At 36.5% G+C, this 18,010-nt stretch overlaps 1 protein-coding gene across 1 annotated transcript in view; it reads left to right on the forward strand.

Moving 5' to 3' along the window:
* Impg1 (interphotoreceptor matrix proteoglycan 1) overlaps positions 1-18,010 on the forward strand; it is a 136,683-nt gene that overhangs the window by 22,228 nt on the left and 96,445 nt on the right. Inside the window, exons 3-7 of the mRNA XM_047559188.1 lie at positions 5,502-5,668; positions 5,936-5,964; positions 9,682-9,746; positions 13,343-13,443; positions 17,787-17,939. Of these exons, the coding sequence (XP_047415144.1) occupies positions 5,502-5,668; positions 5,936-5,964; positions 9,682-9,746; positions 13,343-13,443; positions 17,787-17,939 (515 nt within the window). The remainder of the gene's footprint in view (positions 1-5,501; positions 5,669-5,935; positions 5,965-9,681; positions 9,747-13,342; positions 13,444-17,786; positions 17,940-18,010) is intronic.

Below are 18,010 nucleotides of genomic sequence, written 5' to 3' on the forward strand. Positions count from 1 at the left end.
CTATTTAGCCTTTTTTTCTCTTCATCTCTTTTATCTCATTCATCTGTAGGTTGTCTTCACCCCCAAAACTTCCTGAGTCTCTCATTTAGCCACAAGAGATTTAAAAAAAAACTCAGCCCACTAATCTGATAGTCATGAGTAATAAACATCAGGTGGGTATCAGTTCTTGTGGTTTAAAACAATGTCCTGTGCAACTTGGGACCATCTGGGCACTTGACAAGTCATAGAAAGCCTTGATATACAGATTTCACCTCTTTGTTTTACTTTTGCCAAAGCCCAATATTGAAGTTTAATGTTGTTCTTATGAAGTGAAAAGTACAGAATAATTGCAACGTCAGGTATCTGAGCAAGTTGATTTATGACTTGAGATTTCATTTTTCAAAAACAATATTTCAATCCAGATCGCTCCTCTCTTCTCCTCTCCTCTCCTCTCTCCTCCCCTCCCCTCCCTTCCTCCCTCCCTCCCCTTAACAAGCCTGCTATTCCTTGCAGATCCAGAAAAAATCTTCTAAAGTTTAGAAACCATGAGGCAGGTTGGAGTGTGGGGAAAAAACAAATTAAGAGTGACTGCCAAGACATAACACAGGGGTATGACCAGCTTCCAGTAGAGGCACTATGCAGCTTCTACCCCAAAACAGCTCAATAGGAATCCTTTTAATCCTGCATTCCTACAAATCATTAAGGGGTTAAATTCCACCACAGCCATCAGCGATTGTCCTTTTCATTTATATACCATAGATGAAAAATCATTCCCATAACTCTTCTCTAAAAGAAAAAATAATTTTTCTGTAGCTGCTATTAACTTTTCTGGGTAGCTCCAAATAATACAAAGGACCTTGTCTCTCTGAAGCCTAAGTTCAACTCATCTTACATGTGGAAGTTGAGGAGATTTACAAATTTCTCACCCTGATCATGCTAGATGCTTGCATCCATTCCAAAATGCAAAGCCTTCTTGCTCTACTTAAAGCCCATTGAACAGAGCAAGCTGGTTCAATTCTACTCTATGATATGTTGTTTATTTTGACAACTAAAAACTTATTTAATGATACTAACATCCAAAAAGATCTTAGATGTCTACAAGAGAGAGATTTGTGCGTGTGGCACTGGGGATTGAATTCAGGAGTGCTCTACCACTGAGCTACATTATATTCCCAGTCTTTTTCCTTTTTCCTTCTTTTTTTTTTTTTTTTTTTTTTTTTTTTGAGACAATCTCACTAAGTTGCTGAGGCTGGCCTCAGACATGCGATCCTCCTGCCTCAGTCTCCTCATACACTGGGATTACAGGCACACACCACTGCACCTGGCTGCCTGTACCTGTAAAATGTGCACAGGGTTAAATTAATCTGAGGAGTTCTTATTTTAATTTGGAGGCATAATCAACTAAGAATTTCAAAAGTATCAGGCCTTATAATTCCTCATATGTCTCTTTTTATGTGGAAGTAAAAAGATTTGTTTTCCTATAGAAGACATACCCATAGAAAATTGAAAAGTACTAGGTCATAGTCAGGAGAACTCCAGTTATAGGAAAGAAGTACTCTATATAAATATTCTGAGGTCCTAGCATAGCATCTCACCAAAGCAGTTTTTCAATAAATGCTTTTTGACGAATACAGAAGGCAAAGAGTCCATTCATTGGAAATACAGAAAGAGAGAGAGAGAGAGAGAGAGAAACACATAAATTATTCATTTTGAGTGTGCCTATATATTGATCAGATAATGACACTGGTAATTTCCTTACTATTTCTTCACAAATAGAAGCATAAACATACAAATATATGGTTTTGTATCACAGTGAACATGAACACTGTTGCTAACTATTTCTTGTAACTTGTAATTCTTTACAACATCCACAAATAGGATTCACTGCAAGTATTTGTAGAATGGACTATTTATTGCTGCAACCCAATTTTTAGTCCTGTATTTTATTCTTATCTCTTTATTCTTGATTAGGTTTGCCTCTTTCATTCTTGTTTCCCTGGATGAAACAAACCACTGTTTTTCTCTCTGCAGCAATGACAGTCCATTATCTTTATAGCTGCCCCTGGGTAATATTAAATTTTACTATTCATCAGTGTGGATTTCTTAAGTCTAACAAATTGATTCACAAAGGAACAAGAAATAAGACCTAGCTACAAAGCAGTGTTCCTTTGATGGAGTAACCCACTTACCGTTCTCATCACTGTTTCTACAAAATTATCTATTGACATCTTTCAAATTCAGGGGAAAAAATCCCCTATTCCTAAATCAAATGGAATATTGAGCTATTTATTTTCCCAATGCTTTAAGCAACACAAAGGGAAAGGCTCTGAGCTCACACTCATCCCAATGCACAAATACAAAAAAGTAAGTTTGTTTCTGGCCCTCTTCAGGCTGAGCTCTGTGATCCTCCCCAGCCAAGCTCCCTGCTTTATAGATGTGTCCTCTCCCATCCCCACCACACTAATTCCATGACTTTCCCTGACTTTCCCCTCCCTACTCTCCCCCAGTTCCAATATCGAAAGCTTAATTTTTCTTTTTCAGCAACATGTGATGTACAGTGGAGTGAAAGATGGTTGAGGTCCTAGTTCTTATTGCTCCAAACATTGTCCATAGATTGCAGCAGCTGAGAACTTGTTAGAAAGGTAGACTCTCATATCCTACCCCAGATTGTCTGCATTTTAATCAGATTCCTGGGCAATTTGTTTGCACCTTAAAGTTCTGTAGAAGCACTGATCTAGAAAAGATCTAGAGATGTTTCAGATAATCCTGAAGAAGTAAATTGGCATGATCAGGGGCACTGTTGGCATCAGAAACAGGTAGGAACCAACATCCTGATTCCCATTCCATTGTGTCTCTCCATCTCTAGTCAAGGGTCAACATACCATGCAGGTGTTTATTTCAGGTATTGCTGTATCTCTGGCATTTACATAGGTTTTGACCTAAACTAGCAAGTACATTGGGAAAGATGGAAGGGCAAAATAGAGTCCCCAAAGAGAGTCTGAAATATGTAGGCTAGAAAGGTAGTGAAGGCAGTCAACTTGCTTAAACTGAACAACAAACACTCTTAGAGTTTGGATAAATCTGAAAAAATTCCAAGTCTTATTTCCTGCATGACTGGCATGTAGACCCTTGACTAGAAATGAAGGCTCAAGGATCATGTAATGGCTGGTACTGAGAAAGCCCTTGAAACTGATCTCTGATCCTCACCTGGAAAGAAAGAGGTCACAATCACAAAAGTGGGTTCTCCAGGGGGAGGCTGTTCCTTTGCTCCCATGAGTGATGACCCTCCCCATGTGGGAAACTAGATGGCACATTTCAGATGGTAAAGCTGCACCCTCTTGGGGAGTTGCTAATTAAAAATTAGTTACCTTGAAGGTTCTTGTCTGGTTGCTATTGGTAAGTGACTTGAGCTTCTATTGATCTGGAATTCCCTTTGCCTCTTAAAACAGAAAGGTTGGGGAAATCCAGATATAGAATAAGTGGGGAGGAGGAAGAAAAAGCAATAGGAGTAAGCGTCTCCAAACTACCCTCTCACCTTGCTCTTCCCCACAACCCTTTCCTCAGTGTAGCAGCCAACCTGTCCTGGTTAGAAAGTCAGATGATGTCAGCCTCTGCCCCAAAAGTTCCAACTGCTTCCCATCCACCAGAGGTAAAAATCTACTTATACGATTGCTTTATAATAGGCGTCCTCTGCATCTTTTACTAACTTAACCTCCTAAGACAATTTTAAATTATATAACTCCTTGTAAATTTCTTAGTGGACCCCCCTTGTAAAGTTTTTCATTGTTAAGTTTAAATAACTAAAACTGATGTAAATTTTTGTGAGTTGCAAACATAGATATTTAAAATAAAATAAGAACTGGATTATTCTCATGTATCCAGTGGAATCTACTACATTCACTGAATGCTCTTATTGAACATTCAAATTACTTCAACAAATACATGAACAAACTATTCTTAAGAGAAGGAAATGTCACACGGTCCCCCTTTCACCACATTTCCACACTGCCCCTCACAGTCTTTTTGCAATGTAATTTATTTTATGCTTTAAAATGTCATTGATTGCTCCAAATACTTCTCTGAAAAAAAAAAAGTATGTACTTTACAATTACATATTTTTATTTCCCATGAATCTAGGGAAGCGTCATTTATGTGTAAAATGAAATCTCTCTGGATTCAGTCTAGTAATCTTTAATATGTAACTGGTTAAAACAAAATATAAAAATTTGACAAATTTCTGTATAATTTTATTGACAAATGGATGTAGGGTGACATAGATGTTTTACAGGTATTCATGTTTATAAATACAAAAGTAGAAATGCCAAATTATAAACAGAGCTTTAGAAGGATCCAGTATAAATGGCAGTTCTGTAGTTAAACTAGCTTAGCTTCTGTCTCTAGATTGATGATGTTGCTTTGTTTTTTCTCCTCTATTAGTTCATGTTCTATTAGTCATTATTTATATTGTGCCTTTGTTAAGATTAGCTAGAATTTAGCATCAATTTTATTCCTATTATTTTACTTAAGTTTCACTTAAGTGCTAAGACAACTTGCTCCCATAAATAAATAGATCAGAACTAAGTTGTTATGCCAATGTCCTTATTTCTTTAATTCCTTTGGCATTAAATACCAATAATACATCATGATCTGTCATCATTATTTTTAATGATCTATCAGCTGTCAACTCCCATAGGACTCCTAATTTGCTGAAAGCAAAGACTCAGAAATCACCTTTGTGGTCAAAATACGTTATTCTGCATCTAAGTTCACTCCTTTTCTCAACTTCAGTGTCATTATTTAAAACCAGCCCTTTCAATGGCAATCTAGAGGTACTGAACCAGGCTAAGATTAGGAACGGATGAATGAGGAGAGGACTGTGACCAAAAGGGAAGTGAAAAAAGATAGGTATGTCCTTAGGGAGACAACTTTTAGGAAAGTAAGCACAGGAAAGATGAGGCCTGGAAGTTGACTCCCTTTAAACTTTCATGTGCATCCCTTGGAAAGATTTCCAGTACAGCTGGGGTAACTGTACCTCAGTTTTGAGACAAATGGTCCACAAGGCCCTGTACAACCTGCCATATCCTCTTCCTGTCTCCGTCCTCCATTATTCTCAGTTTTGCTCTAGCCACACTGACACACCAGCTCTTCAGAGTGGTGAGGGCAGTGAGGTTGGGTGGGAGGCGGGGGGAGTGCTTGTTTTCCAAATGCTCAAAAGTCACCTTTACAGTGAGGTCTTCCTCAACCACCCTATTTTACACTGAAACCTTACATGAATACACACACACACACAGACACAGACACACACACACACACACACTACGTTCCCTATATTCTTTTCTTTTTTATCCCATAGCACATAGAAAGGGTCAAAAAAATACTTTGTTAAATGAAATGAAATTAGTGCGTCAACATGAACCATAAAGGAACTTACCAACTGACCATATCATGAGATCGTGCTTTGGGGGAAGGATTTCTTTTTTTACATGTGGCCATTTTCCACATCTAATGACTCGGTGTTGCAGTGTGTCAGGAAGTGGTGTGGGAAGCATACCGGATCTTCCTGGATCGCATCCCTGACCCTGGGGAATACCAGGACTGGGTCAGCATCTGCCAGCAAGAGACCTTCTGCCTCTTTGAAATTGGGAAAAACTTCAGCAACTCTCAGGAGCACCTGGATCTTCTTCAGCAGGTGAACCTAACCACTCTGTGGGTGTTTGGAACACTGCCCTTGCCCTGCAACCCTGGCTCCTTTTGAGTTGGTTTCCACAGCATAAGCAACAGTGGAAGAAATTCTTGGAGGTATCCAATAAGACCCATAGAAATTTATTTTACTCCTGCAAAATAATGGTGTACAGGCAGGTTGAAGTGTAGATGATGGGAGAATGGAATGAAAATAGACTTTAGCTCTTTAGTTGGCATCATCTCCTATTAAAATTACTTTTTATCTTTTTTGCAGAGAATAAAACAGAGAAGCTTCCCTGAGAGGTAAGTACCCAAAATAGAGTTCAGTGTGCTCTTGACTTTCAAAAGATCATATAATGGAGTGAGACTAAGCTATTGTACCTTTATGATTTTATGTCAGCCACCAAGATCTGTGTAGGTTATTCTGACAATTTATGCCTACTTTGTACTGGAGATAAATTAGTATATAAAAGGGAAAGTATTAAACCTTATATATTGAGATAAATACTTGCATTGGAATTCATCACTATCTGATACATATCTAATGTGTATTTTCATTTATAAGATATAGAACAATTAAAAATCATTTATGAGATATAGAGCAATTATAACAGCTTGATTTTGGGAATTTATGATAAACTATTGGTTACATCAGGAAAATATTTAATACAATCAGAGAGCAACCTGAATTTTGAACTCTCATTTGGTATTCTGTAAAGTGTTAGTATTTCTCAAACTAAATTACTGAAGCACGGAGCTCTATCCTCAACAAGAACTGAATATCAAATAAGAAAATCAAAATGGAAAAAAAGAGAAAGCACATTAGATAAAATGATTAAAAAAGAAAGGTATCGTTGCCACAATCTAAACTCACAAATTACATACATTGCATAACATTTAGAAATCTGAATCTGAAGGTAACACTACAAGAAAAACACAAATTTGGCCATAGGAATTACTAGAAATTCTGTATATTATGTTTCACATTTGTTGCTTTGTTCCTATTCTCTTTGCCACCAGCCTGATCCAGAATCTTATTAATTTATCTGTGAACATCAAATCTTCTCTCCCTAAGATATGTCCCTTCCTCCAATGCCTTCTCCTCTTTAACTGCTGCTAGATTGATAAATCTCGAGTGTTCCTTTTTTTCATGTTGGGCCCTATTCAATGGCATTCGAAAGATTCCCACACCTGCCCCTGGCCCTTCTGAATATCCCACTCCCCATCTTCACCACACATCTGTGCACAGGAGGCTTTGGGTTAGACCAGCCAATGGGGAGGAAGAGACCTGAGGGAGAGAGGTGAATCAGGTTATTGAATTTAACAGGGGGCACCTGCATGCCTGAAGAGCACACACACACACACACACACACACACACACACACACACACCCTACACCCACAAGTACCTGCCAATGTTTCTGAGGGCTCTTGGACTCCTTCAACTTCAGCTCCATTCCTATCAGGCAGCTCTCTCCACAGAGCCTTCTCTTGTCTGGTTCCGGGTCTCTCACTCCTCCTGGCCCTGGGGAGATTTAAGCACCCCATAGTTACTAGCGCCAGGGTATTGCACTCTCCCTGGTAGATCTCTATATTTTTTTCCACAAGAATCCTTGGTGAGTTGTTTCTTTCCAAGCCTTTCACTGAGGCAGATGTCGAACTAATTAATTAAGACCTTTCACCTCTGACCTTTGCAACTTGCTTCACATTACCTGTGATTGCAATGCAGCCCCTAAGTCACTTCCTCATAGTCACCTGGGCTGTGAACCCAGGCTTTTCCCTGTTGCTTGGAAGAACCCCCCTTCTTCACTCCACCTGTCCAACACCTACTCTCTTTCAATCTCAGTTGGAACCCCACCTCCCCATGACAACTGAACAGCCTACCTGAGTCTGCAGCTCTATCTCTCTGTGCTGAACTTTGTTCTCTGTTTGTTGCTTACATTTTCACTTAACATTTTCTTGTTTCATCCTGTTTCCCTGTAAGAGTATAAACTCCTTAATGGCAGGAAATGTTTTATACTTCTATGTGCAAAGTTCTTACATAGTTTACTAATTGGTTATGTCTACTGAGCCACTCTTTAGCAGATTTTGGTAAGTTATTGCAAGGGAAATATATGACTTAGGAAAGTCTTAGTACTAGAGACTGAACTTTGAAAGATGGAGGGATTGACAACTCTGATTTAAATATAAAATAACTTACTTCTTCATTTTCAAAAAAAGAAAACAAAGCAGAGACCAACTGTAAGAAAAAAAATCAACAGAATATACCAAATCTGGATAGAGAAACATTAAAAATTATAAGAAACATTAACCCAGGTCAGAAAGAGAAGGAAACAGAATCCCTCCATCCATTCCTATCTCTGAAAACATTGTGGAGAGGAGCAGAAGACAAATATTTCACATTAGTTGCATTCACCAAGTGGGGAAAAAAGAGAGAAATAGGAAAGGGATAAATTTCTCTTCTCTTTCAAACCTTTCCAAGAAGAAAAAAGAGAAAATTTTCTCATCTGACTAGTCCATAAATCTGGCAATTCAGATGTCTTTGAAATAAAAGCGAGTGGAAGAAACAAGTGGCCCAGCTTCCCAAATTATAGCTCCTGGGTGACAGTATAGGTTGACAACTGAGTGGCAAAATCACTCCTACTCATAAAGGATAAAGAAACTAGCATCCTGCACAGAGTGCTACACAGAGTGGGCTGTTGATTTATAACTAGTGCAATAGCCAACACTGTTATAAATTTTTTCTTTGTCATTTTCTTTTCACAGAAAAGTAAAGTGAGGACACTAAAGTAATAATAGGAGGAAGGAGATCTAACTATAAATAAAGATCTACAAAGTTAAAATGAAAGAAAAATGTTTCTGAATATAAACTCTATAGTGTTGAATATAGTGAGGGTTTATTTAAACATGAGCTCCTTAAAAACTATTTACTAAGTGTAATACCAAGAAAAAAAAAAAAAAAAACAAGAATAACTGATCCAAATTTCCACTACGGTCTAAGTTTATATTTGACCTGTGTGCACCATTATCATCATCCATTGTTGTAAATGACATCTGTTTTGATTTGTTAGAGCCCATGCCAGGATGATTGATGATATTTTGTATATTATACTTATTAGTACTTTGGAAAATTTGGGTGTGGCAGAAATATGTAGGTGGTACTGTGGGCTCTGTTTCAGATGACTCTAACAACAGAAAAATCTAACCATTTCTTTTGTTCTTCTCATCATAATGAACCACAGAAAATTAGATCAAATATGTTTAATAACACAGACCTAACAGTTTATAGAAACAAATCTTTCATAAAGTTTCGAAAGATACCACTACAACTACTCCATTCCAAATAAAGCTTGCTAGACTATACCTACATTAGATATGCAGACAGGTCTACCACCAAAACCTTGAACCTGCCCTGGAATATCTTCCATACTGCCATCCATGGTACAGTGACCCAACCCCCAACTCCCTGGCCGGTACCACTGTAGGCAATGGATGAGTCCAGAGTACAGATTTATTACACCCGTATTATCCAGAAATCTAAATCTTTCCCACTACTGTAACTTCAAAAGTTAGTTTATTAGATAAGTTAATGTCCTCTTGATTGGCTGGTTGGAGAATCTGAGATTTTAGGAAGAATATTCCAGTACAGATCATGTCATCTATTATCTTTGATGTCAAGAACACAAAGAGACTATATAGCATCAGGTCCCCCAAACCAGTTTTGCCAACTATGGAAATGCCTCCCCACCTCACAAGACCACACAATGCCAAGATGCGTATAGAAAGACTTGCCATAAAACATAACCATTTTGGGGGCAGGGGAGTTGAATTTTTCTTCAGTGGGAAGTTATCTGAATAATACTTCTGTGATTTTTTTAAAAAGTTAAATCCAGTTTTAAAGTGTGATTTTTTTTCCTCTATTTTTTTAGATCTATTCAGCATAGGCAAATTTGAATGTAGGTTCCCTATTGTCATCAGGTTCTTTTCATCACTTCTTCTTTCTTTTCTATTGTGCTTATAGAAAAGATGAACTATCTATAGGGAAGACACTGGCAGAACCTGCTGACACTGCTGCGTTTTCAACAGGTAAGCTCAGAGCTCATTTCATCTGCTTCTGAAACTTGATTTAAATCATCATGAGAGCATGTTATTTATAAAGCAATCCTTAATCAAAGTTGACAGAGTTTGCGATGTATTTTCTGGATTCTAAGTTGTTCTAATCTTATAAGATAACTTAAATTCATTGCATAACATTTGGAAATTAAAAAGCAAATGAAGGTGAAAGCAAACCACCCATTATCCTATAATACAGAGGCAACCATCATTGACATCTGTACCCATTGCTGCCATCTTTCCTCTACTATGTTTATGTGTCATTGAAACCATATTAGAGTTTGCATCATGTTTTCCACTTAACATGGCATAAAGAATAGTCCCACTAAAACTTTTACAAAATAATCATCTTAATAGCTACCAATATTCTATCACATCTATAGAACTGTAATCAACCATTCCAAAATTGTTAAATGTTAATATGTCATTAGAAATAAAGTTTAACTAAAATATTTAAGTATCAATCTTTGTGAAATCACTAATTTCTCAAAGTAGATTATTAAGCTTCTAAAAGATTTCATGAATGTTGCCAAATTTGTCTTCTAAAAATTTTGTCACAATTTAAATAGCCCATTGTTCAAAAAGATAAGAGTTACTCTCATTGCACACTTGCCAGTCTTGAATATCATTATTTGTTTCAATGCTTTCCAAAGGGAAAGAGAAAACAGTTTTTTCTGGGATCATTAAATATTGGAAAATTCAATTTTTACTCTTGTAGTCTACCATTTTCCCATGTAATTTAATAATATTTTCAAATACAAAACCAAAACTTCTATGCAATGTTTTCCTCAGTTTCTTTGGTTTTAACTTATGTTGATAATGTCTTAAAATCAAATGTTGACAACTTCAAATCTGTAAACTGAGAAAATTGGGATTTTTAAACAAGTGATAATATCCCATTTATTTATTTACTGACATTCAGAGAAAACTACTAGCTATATTTTAATTTTATATCTCTCCTACGTTCAGCTAATTTATCATTTCTAGACTGACTTGTAGCTAATAATTGAACAAATATAGTTCAATATCAATTATAAAAAGTTAGTAAAACACACTCTTGAACAATAAAAAAAATCAATTGTTGATTCCACTTATAAGCAGATAAAATTTGACCTGTGATATCTAATAACAAATGTTCTTCAGAAAAGCATTATTTATAGGAGGAATTTATATAAAAGCTGCTTCACATTGACTTCATTTTTCATATTGGAAAATAATCAAAATTAATGAGAGAAATTAAAATTTGTACTTCTATTTTTAGAAGTTGAAGTTAGTATAGCTGAGCTGACAGAAGCTTATGTAATAAAATTAAACTTAGTAGAATAAATTAAGGAACAAATTAAAATTAACTTTTTCTCATAAATTAATTTACATTTTTTTCTTACAAGAAACTTTAAGATACCAGTAGATAAATAATATAATATCTCACTTGTGTATATTTGAGTTCCAGCAAAAAAAGGTTTTTAAATTATTTTTCCAGTGCTCCTGGACTCCCAAGGTTGAAGTTCATGCACAAAAACTTCTGCATTGAGATTATTTCCAAAATGCAGCTCAGAAAGAACTGCCAAATCCTAACTGCAATGAAAGCAGTTTTCATCATGCTTGCCAGAGACTTGGAATCAGTGCTGATCTTATGCAGAAAAAGAACAGAACATCTTACTGCAAATAGAAGGATACTTTGAATATTTTACTCAAAAGAAAACTATCTCTTCCCAAGCCTCGCTTTCCACCCCAGCCCTCTCCAACATCAGTATTGATAAGTTTTGCAATTGTAGTAAAATTTGGATATAGAGGTTTGTGATTTGAAAATTAAACTTCCCCTATCTTTGACCTGAACCTTGAATTCTTAAAATGTAAATGCAACACTCTTAGGGACAGGAGAACATTACATAGGGTCAGACTTTATTACAACTGAGTTTTTCAACTATAAGAAGTAATTAACATTTTGGTTACAATAGTTTCCTGAGATTGCATTTTGATCAGAAATAGTACTAGGTACCTTAGGTGTGAAGGAAGAATGAAACTTCTTCAAAGGGAGTTAAATGCACTAGAAGATAAACCCAGACTACATTATAACTGATCTTAGTTTTAATTATCTGGATAATTTCTCTTTTCATGGCAATAAAGCAGAATGATACATATTGTTCTAGGATACTAGCTAAGCATTTTCTTATCATAACAAAAACTTTAGTATTAACGATTTATGTAGAAAATTTTAAAATTTGAACTCCTTAAATTGGTGATATTCTAGGAAATCCCAGGATACAGAACACCTCCATCCCAATTGCTTGCAACAAAGTTCTTCATCTAGAGTTGCAGAGGAAGATGCTAGGGACCACATACATGAAGAAGCTGATATGCCAAAGGATATGTATTTTTTCTTACCCCCAAAACTCATCTTCTCTAACATTTCTATCATACCATGACTATAATAATAATGATAATTTGCTCTATATTAGGAAGGATTTTGAACATTTCTGCCACAAAGAAATGATAAACGTTTGAGGAGATACTTTTTACCCTGATTTGAACATTACATAATGCATAAATGTAATTAAAGCATTATATGATACCCCATAAATAGATGTGATTTTATGTATCAATTTAAAATTTATTTTTTTAAAAGTCACCTTCCACAGATGACTCTGACACCCATTGCCAGTACTTCCACTAGGAACCACAACCCCATAACAGTACAATGACTTCACGGAAATTTACAGTGACAAGAGACCACTTATGACTGCTGATTCCCAGGCACCACACACTCCTCAGGGAACCAGGAGAGATCAAATCACTTTTTGGTATATCCTCTTTTCTAATGTTCAAAAATAATGTATTCTATGTGTTTGCCTAATTAAAATTAAAATGGTAAACAATTTCTGGCTAACTGTATACCAATTCATCATAATAATATTTTCCCAGAATGTTTGTAATAACAATTTATTATAAAATGGTGGGAACTGTACATTACAGTGATGTTTTTTCTTTCCTTGGATAGAACCTAGGACTTCCATTTCATGAGATCTTTATACATATCAAAACATTTGCCAGGTATCTGAAATGGTTTATGGTGGTCTGTTCTAAAAGGGGTAAATTGATAGCATCTCAATATTCTTTCATCTCTTGAATTTTATGATTAAAATTTTAATGTCCTGATTGCTAAAGCAATCTAAATTTTAAAGACTTGGGTTGTGTTGTAAGAAAACAGGGTAAAGAACAAATTCAAGGTAAATATCTACCTTCACATACTTTAGGAAATCACAAAAAAGAAAAACTAATGAAATCTCACTTGGTAAGTGCATTTAACTGCATCATACCTAAGGGTACACCAAATTTGGGTCCTAGAAGGAAGAATGAAGAATTTACTGAACTTGAGAGTATGGGTTATACTTTTTTTTCAAGAACATATTTATGTGACCTTAGAAAAATGAGTTCAGAATGCATTTAACATCTATAAACTCCAGAGTGACAGAAAAAGCATATGGAATTTTGACCTTGTTCTAATTTAAACTCCTCTAGTCTCATTCTTGTGTCTTTTTTTTTTTTTTTTTTTTTTTTAATTTCCACAGACGTTGCCAATGTCTCAGCTGGACCCTTTTCTCTCACTCTTGATGACACACATCTCAATGAAATTCTCAGTAGCCTCAATGACACCAAGAAGCCTACAACAGTAAGAAGTTCTGAGTCAATCTAGCTCTTCACCTGCCTGTTTTCCCCTCAATACCTAACAGAACCTTGCAAACAGTAGGTGCTCAGCAGGCATTAGTGAATCAATAATGAAGCACCTTCTCCAGTAGATGACCCCCTGCAAACAAGAAGTCATGTCCACCATGGATAGGTTAGATAAATAACAAAATGACCAGAACCCTTCACATCAGACTGAGAAAAAATAGAAACATTGTTCTCAGGAAGAGGAGCCTGGTGTACTGTGAGTGAAGAGGTATGCCAGTGAGAGGACTGTTACAGAATTTAATGTTGATTGTGAAAACAGGGAAATGTTCAAGCTCTCCAAAACGCTCGGAGCCCAGATACCAGTGCTAGGGCAGGGAATCACAGTTCTCACTACCAATGAGTGGTAGGTGAGGGAGCACAAGGTGGGCAGCAGACAATTAACAGGACAGAAACACAAGGAGCAAAAAACAGAACCTGGCTCCACATTCTTGCTACACTGCCAGAGCAACCACACCTGTCTCTGTGGCCTGGGAGACCTCTACCCTCACATGCCATACTTATAAAGCACAGATGAGCCACAGGACAAGGGCAGAACATTCAGTCTCTCCAGCTCTGCGTGAGAAATCAGAATCCTGTTGGCCATTCTATCTGTCCTTTAGGCCAGAAGTCTACAGGTTTGGTTGAACTATGCTGTGAACAAACAAAAACATTGTTTTTCTCTGAAAAATCCCACTTCATCAACAGGGAAAGTACTGTTGGAAAAAATAACTGGCTATAATTCCAAATATATTTACTATAAAATTTCTAAGATGAGGTAGTTGATCTTCTTTTTTCTCATATGACTTCAAAATCTATATAGGTCTCTCTCTCTATGTAAATATCTCCCAAATATTTCATTTTGTATTCATCACCTTAGCCTCTTCTCTTTATTATATATCTATCACCTATTTCTTCACTCAGCAACCATTTTACTAGAATCTGCTGAGCCAGGCTTTGGACTATGCACCAAAGATCCCAAGATGAGCAAGACACAGCCACTATATTCATGAAGTTATAATGCCATTAGGTATAACAAAATAATCTTTAAAAGCTTTGATTGAAGATGGCAGGTGTAGAGATCAGGACCAAATGATTAAATCAGAACAGGTTGCTGGAAGATGCCATCCTTAGTCATGTATATTCGCTGAGTTTTGTGCATAAATTGTCCCTGTGTTTTTGGTTTGGGAGATTCAGTGGCATATGAGAATCATGTGGGGCAACAAGGTTTGGACATAAAAAGACTCCAGGAGAGTAGATGATGAGTTCCAACTGAGAAGCTCAGATATTAGTCAATGCTACAGGAGTGCAGAGGGGACAAAGATTTCTAGACCCTAGGTGGTCAGAGGAAATATTATTTTAGACATGTCATGAATTATTGGTAAGAAGCAAAAAAGTATGTGTGGGTGTGGGGGAGGCATAGGGTGTGTGTGTGTGTGTGTGTGTGTGTGTGTGTGTGTGTTATTGCTGGAGATGGGGAGAAGTAAGGAGGGTCTCAGTGAAGAGACTATAATAATGTGCTTTCTGGGAAATCGGATTGTTATATTAGAGAAGTGAAACAGCTTGTTCAAATGGACTGGAATAAGACTATGGAGAGCCTTAAATACTAGAAAAAGAGTCTGAGTTTTAACCCATAGATAAGAGGGAGTTTCTGAAGGTGCTGAGGGAGAGGGATGAAAATTTAATCCATTTTTATATATGCATATTATAAACAGCACAGAATCTGGGGAAGGATGGATGAATGAGGAAAGAAAAATGTTCATCAAAGAGTACAAAGTTTTAGACATGAGGAAAATTTAGTGATCTGTTGCAAAGAGTGCTGACTTTAATCAATAATATTACATTGCATATTTCAAAATTGCTGAAAGAGTAGATTTGAATGTTCCTGCCACAGAAAAAGTTATGAGTATTTGAAATGATGAACTTCTTAAATAAACCTGATGTAATCATTCCAAATTGTAAATATATATCAAAACACCACATTGGACCCCATAAATATATACAACTACCATTTGTTAATGAAAAATAATGTTTTAAACAGTAAAGACAATGAAAACTTTAAGTGGCTGAAAGTTACTTCTCAGTAATACTTTTTTTAAATGTATTTGTTTCGTGTGATTTTCAAATGTGCCTAATAACTTGTTAAGCTTTTAGAGAATAATACCAGATACCATCCTTTTCTGTCCCATAAATCCTGGCACTGTGCTACACACAGATATTCAATGGGTATTTTTAATGAATGAATAAAATTCTTTCAAACAAATGTCTTTAGCTAATTAAAGGTGAACCCACATCCTTTATGTGTCCCCACTACAGTTAAAAGTAATGCAGTTGTCCATCCCATGGAAGAGGAGAGCTTGTGGCCAGAAATGAGGACATGTCTGCCACCACCCCGCTGATCTCTGTCCTTCATGGTTGTTTCTTCTTTCAGCTCCCTTAACTCTAATTTCATTAGACTAGAAACTCATTCAATTTTCTACAGACATATTTCTTACTTTTTTGAGAAAGTTTATAGATGTCAGTGTCATCTGAGTGCCCAGGGCTGAAAATCTGCCAAACCCCAAGTTTGAAACCCAGCGCAGGCTTACTCTGTGTCCTGGGGCTCATGTGCATTCAGTGCAGTCAGATACCCCTGTTGGTTTCCAGGCCAACAGGTAAGAAGGATTACCCCTGGTCCTTTATGATCAAGATCAAATTCCCATCTTCAGAACAGTGTTTCCATTTTCAGTCACATGCCTCCAAAGTTGGCCCAAATGTGTCATTCCTTCTGAGAGAAATTTCAAACCCCCTTCTGACTTAATAGTACTTTCTATTTTCAATGTAAAGCTTGAGCACAGATGTTCTAATTAAATCTAGATTCTTCTCTAAAAATGACTATATGAACTAATATCTCAGCATCTGTAAGTTACTATGTCTCGTCCAATCCTCTACAAACAGTATTGATAAGTCATACAACAACGTGGTACAATCCTAGTGAAGCACCATCCATACGTATGTGAAATGACTACCTAAGCACCACTAGAGAATATGCTGGGTTGAAATGCAAATTTTTTATTCATTATACTTTGTCTATATAAGATCTCCAATTTGACAGTTGATCAATCTAAAGACACTGCATTTTTAAATTTTTTAGTTGTTCTTTTTAGTTTTACATGACAGTAGAATGTATTTTGACATATTATATATACATGGAGTATAACCTCCCATTTTTGTGGTTGTACATGATATGATGTGGATTATAGATCATGTATTCATATATGAACATAGGAAAGTTATGTCTGATCCATACTACTGTCTTCCCTATTCCCATTCCCCCTCTCCACCCTTCATTCCCCTTTGTCTAATCCAGTGAACTTCCATTCTTCCCGCCCTACCCCCCACTTATTGTGAGTCAGCATCTGCATATCAGAGAGAACATTATGTCTTTTGTTTTTTAGAATTCGCTTATTTCACTTAGTATGATAGTCTCCAGTTCTCTCCATTTTCTGGCAAATGCCATAATTTCATTCTTATTTATGGCTGAGCAATATTCCTATGTGTTTCTATATATATCATTTTTTTAATCCATTCATCTCTTGAAGAGCGTGTAGGTTGGTTCCATAGCTTAGTTATTGTGAACTGAGGTGCTATAAACATTGATGTGACTGCATCACTACAGCATACTGAGTTTAAGTCCTTTGGGTATATGCCAAGGTTTGGGATTACTGGGTCAAATGGTGGTTCCATTCCAAGTTTTCTGAGGAATCTACATGTTGCTTTCAATGGTTGCACCGATTTGCAGTCCCACCAGCAATGTGTGAGTGTAACTTTTTTCCCCATATCCTCACCAACACATATTGTTAGTTGTATCCTTGATAATTGCCATTCTGACTGGAGTGAGCTTAATCTCAGTGAAGTTTTAATTTTCATTTTTCTAATTGCTAGAAACGTTGAACATTTTTTATACATTTATTGACCTATCATATTTCTTCTGTGAAGAAGACACAACATTTTTCATGTATGATAAGTGGAAGTCATATATATATATGACTCGGGGTGTTATGTGTATATAGATATATACATGTTTTCATGAAGATCACAGTCATAGAATAACAGTGTTCTCAAGGGTTTTAAACAGCTAACTCATTGGAGCTTTGGTACTTAATTTCTCACAGAAATTCATAGACTACCTCTAGTAACTAAGACTTTTAATCTAAAATACTTGAACTTGCATAATATGCCTCTAGATACAATATCAATATGTTATATGATATATAGCATTTGTTTGTGATTTACATTAATAGAAGTGCTTATTTTTTAACTCAGGAACAAGAAACTGAACTCATTAACGTGTCAGAGGGCCCGCTGGAGCAGAGGGTGGAGTTCAGCATCTCTCTGCCAAACCAGAGGTTCAAGGCAGAGCTCACTGACTCCCGCTCCCCATACTACCAGGAGCTAGCAGGAAAGTCACAGCTGCAGGTGAGTGGACAGTGCCACACTATCATATCCCAGCAATGGCTCAGAATGTGGGAACCAACAGAACACACACC

The sequence above is a fragment of the Sciurus carolinensis genome, chromosome 7, assembly GCF_902686445.1.
Source record: "Sciurus carolinensis chromosome 7, mSciCar1.2, whole genome shotgun sequence".
NCBI classification, from domain to species: domain Eukaryota; kingdom Metazoa; phylum Chordata; class Mammalia; order Rodentia; family Sciuridae; genus Sciurus; species Sciurus carolinensis.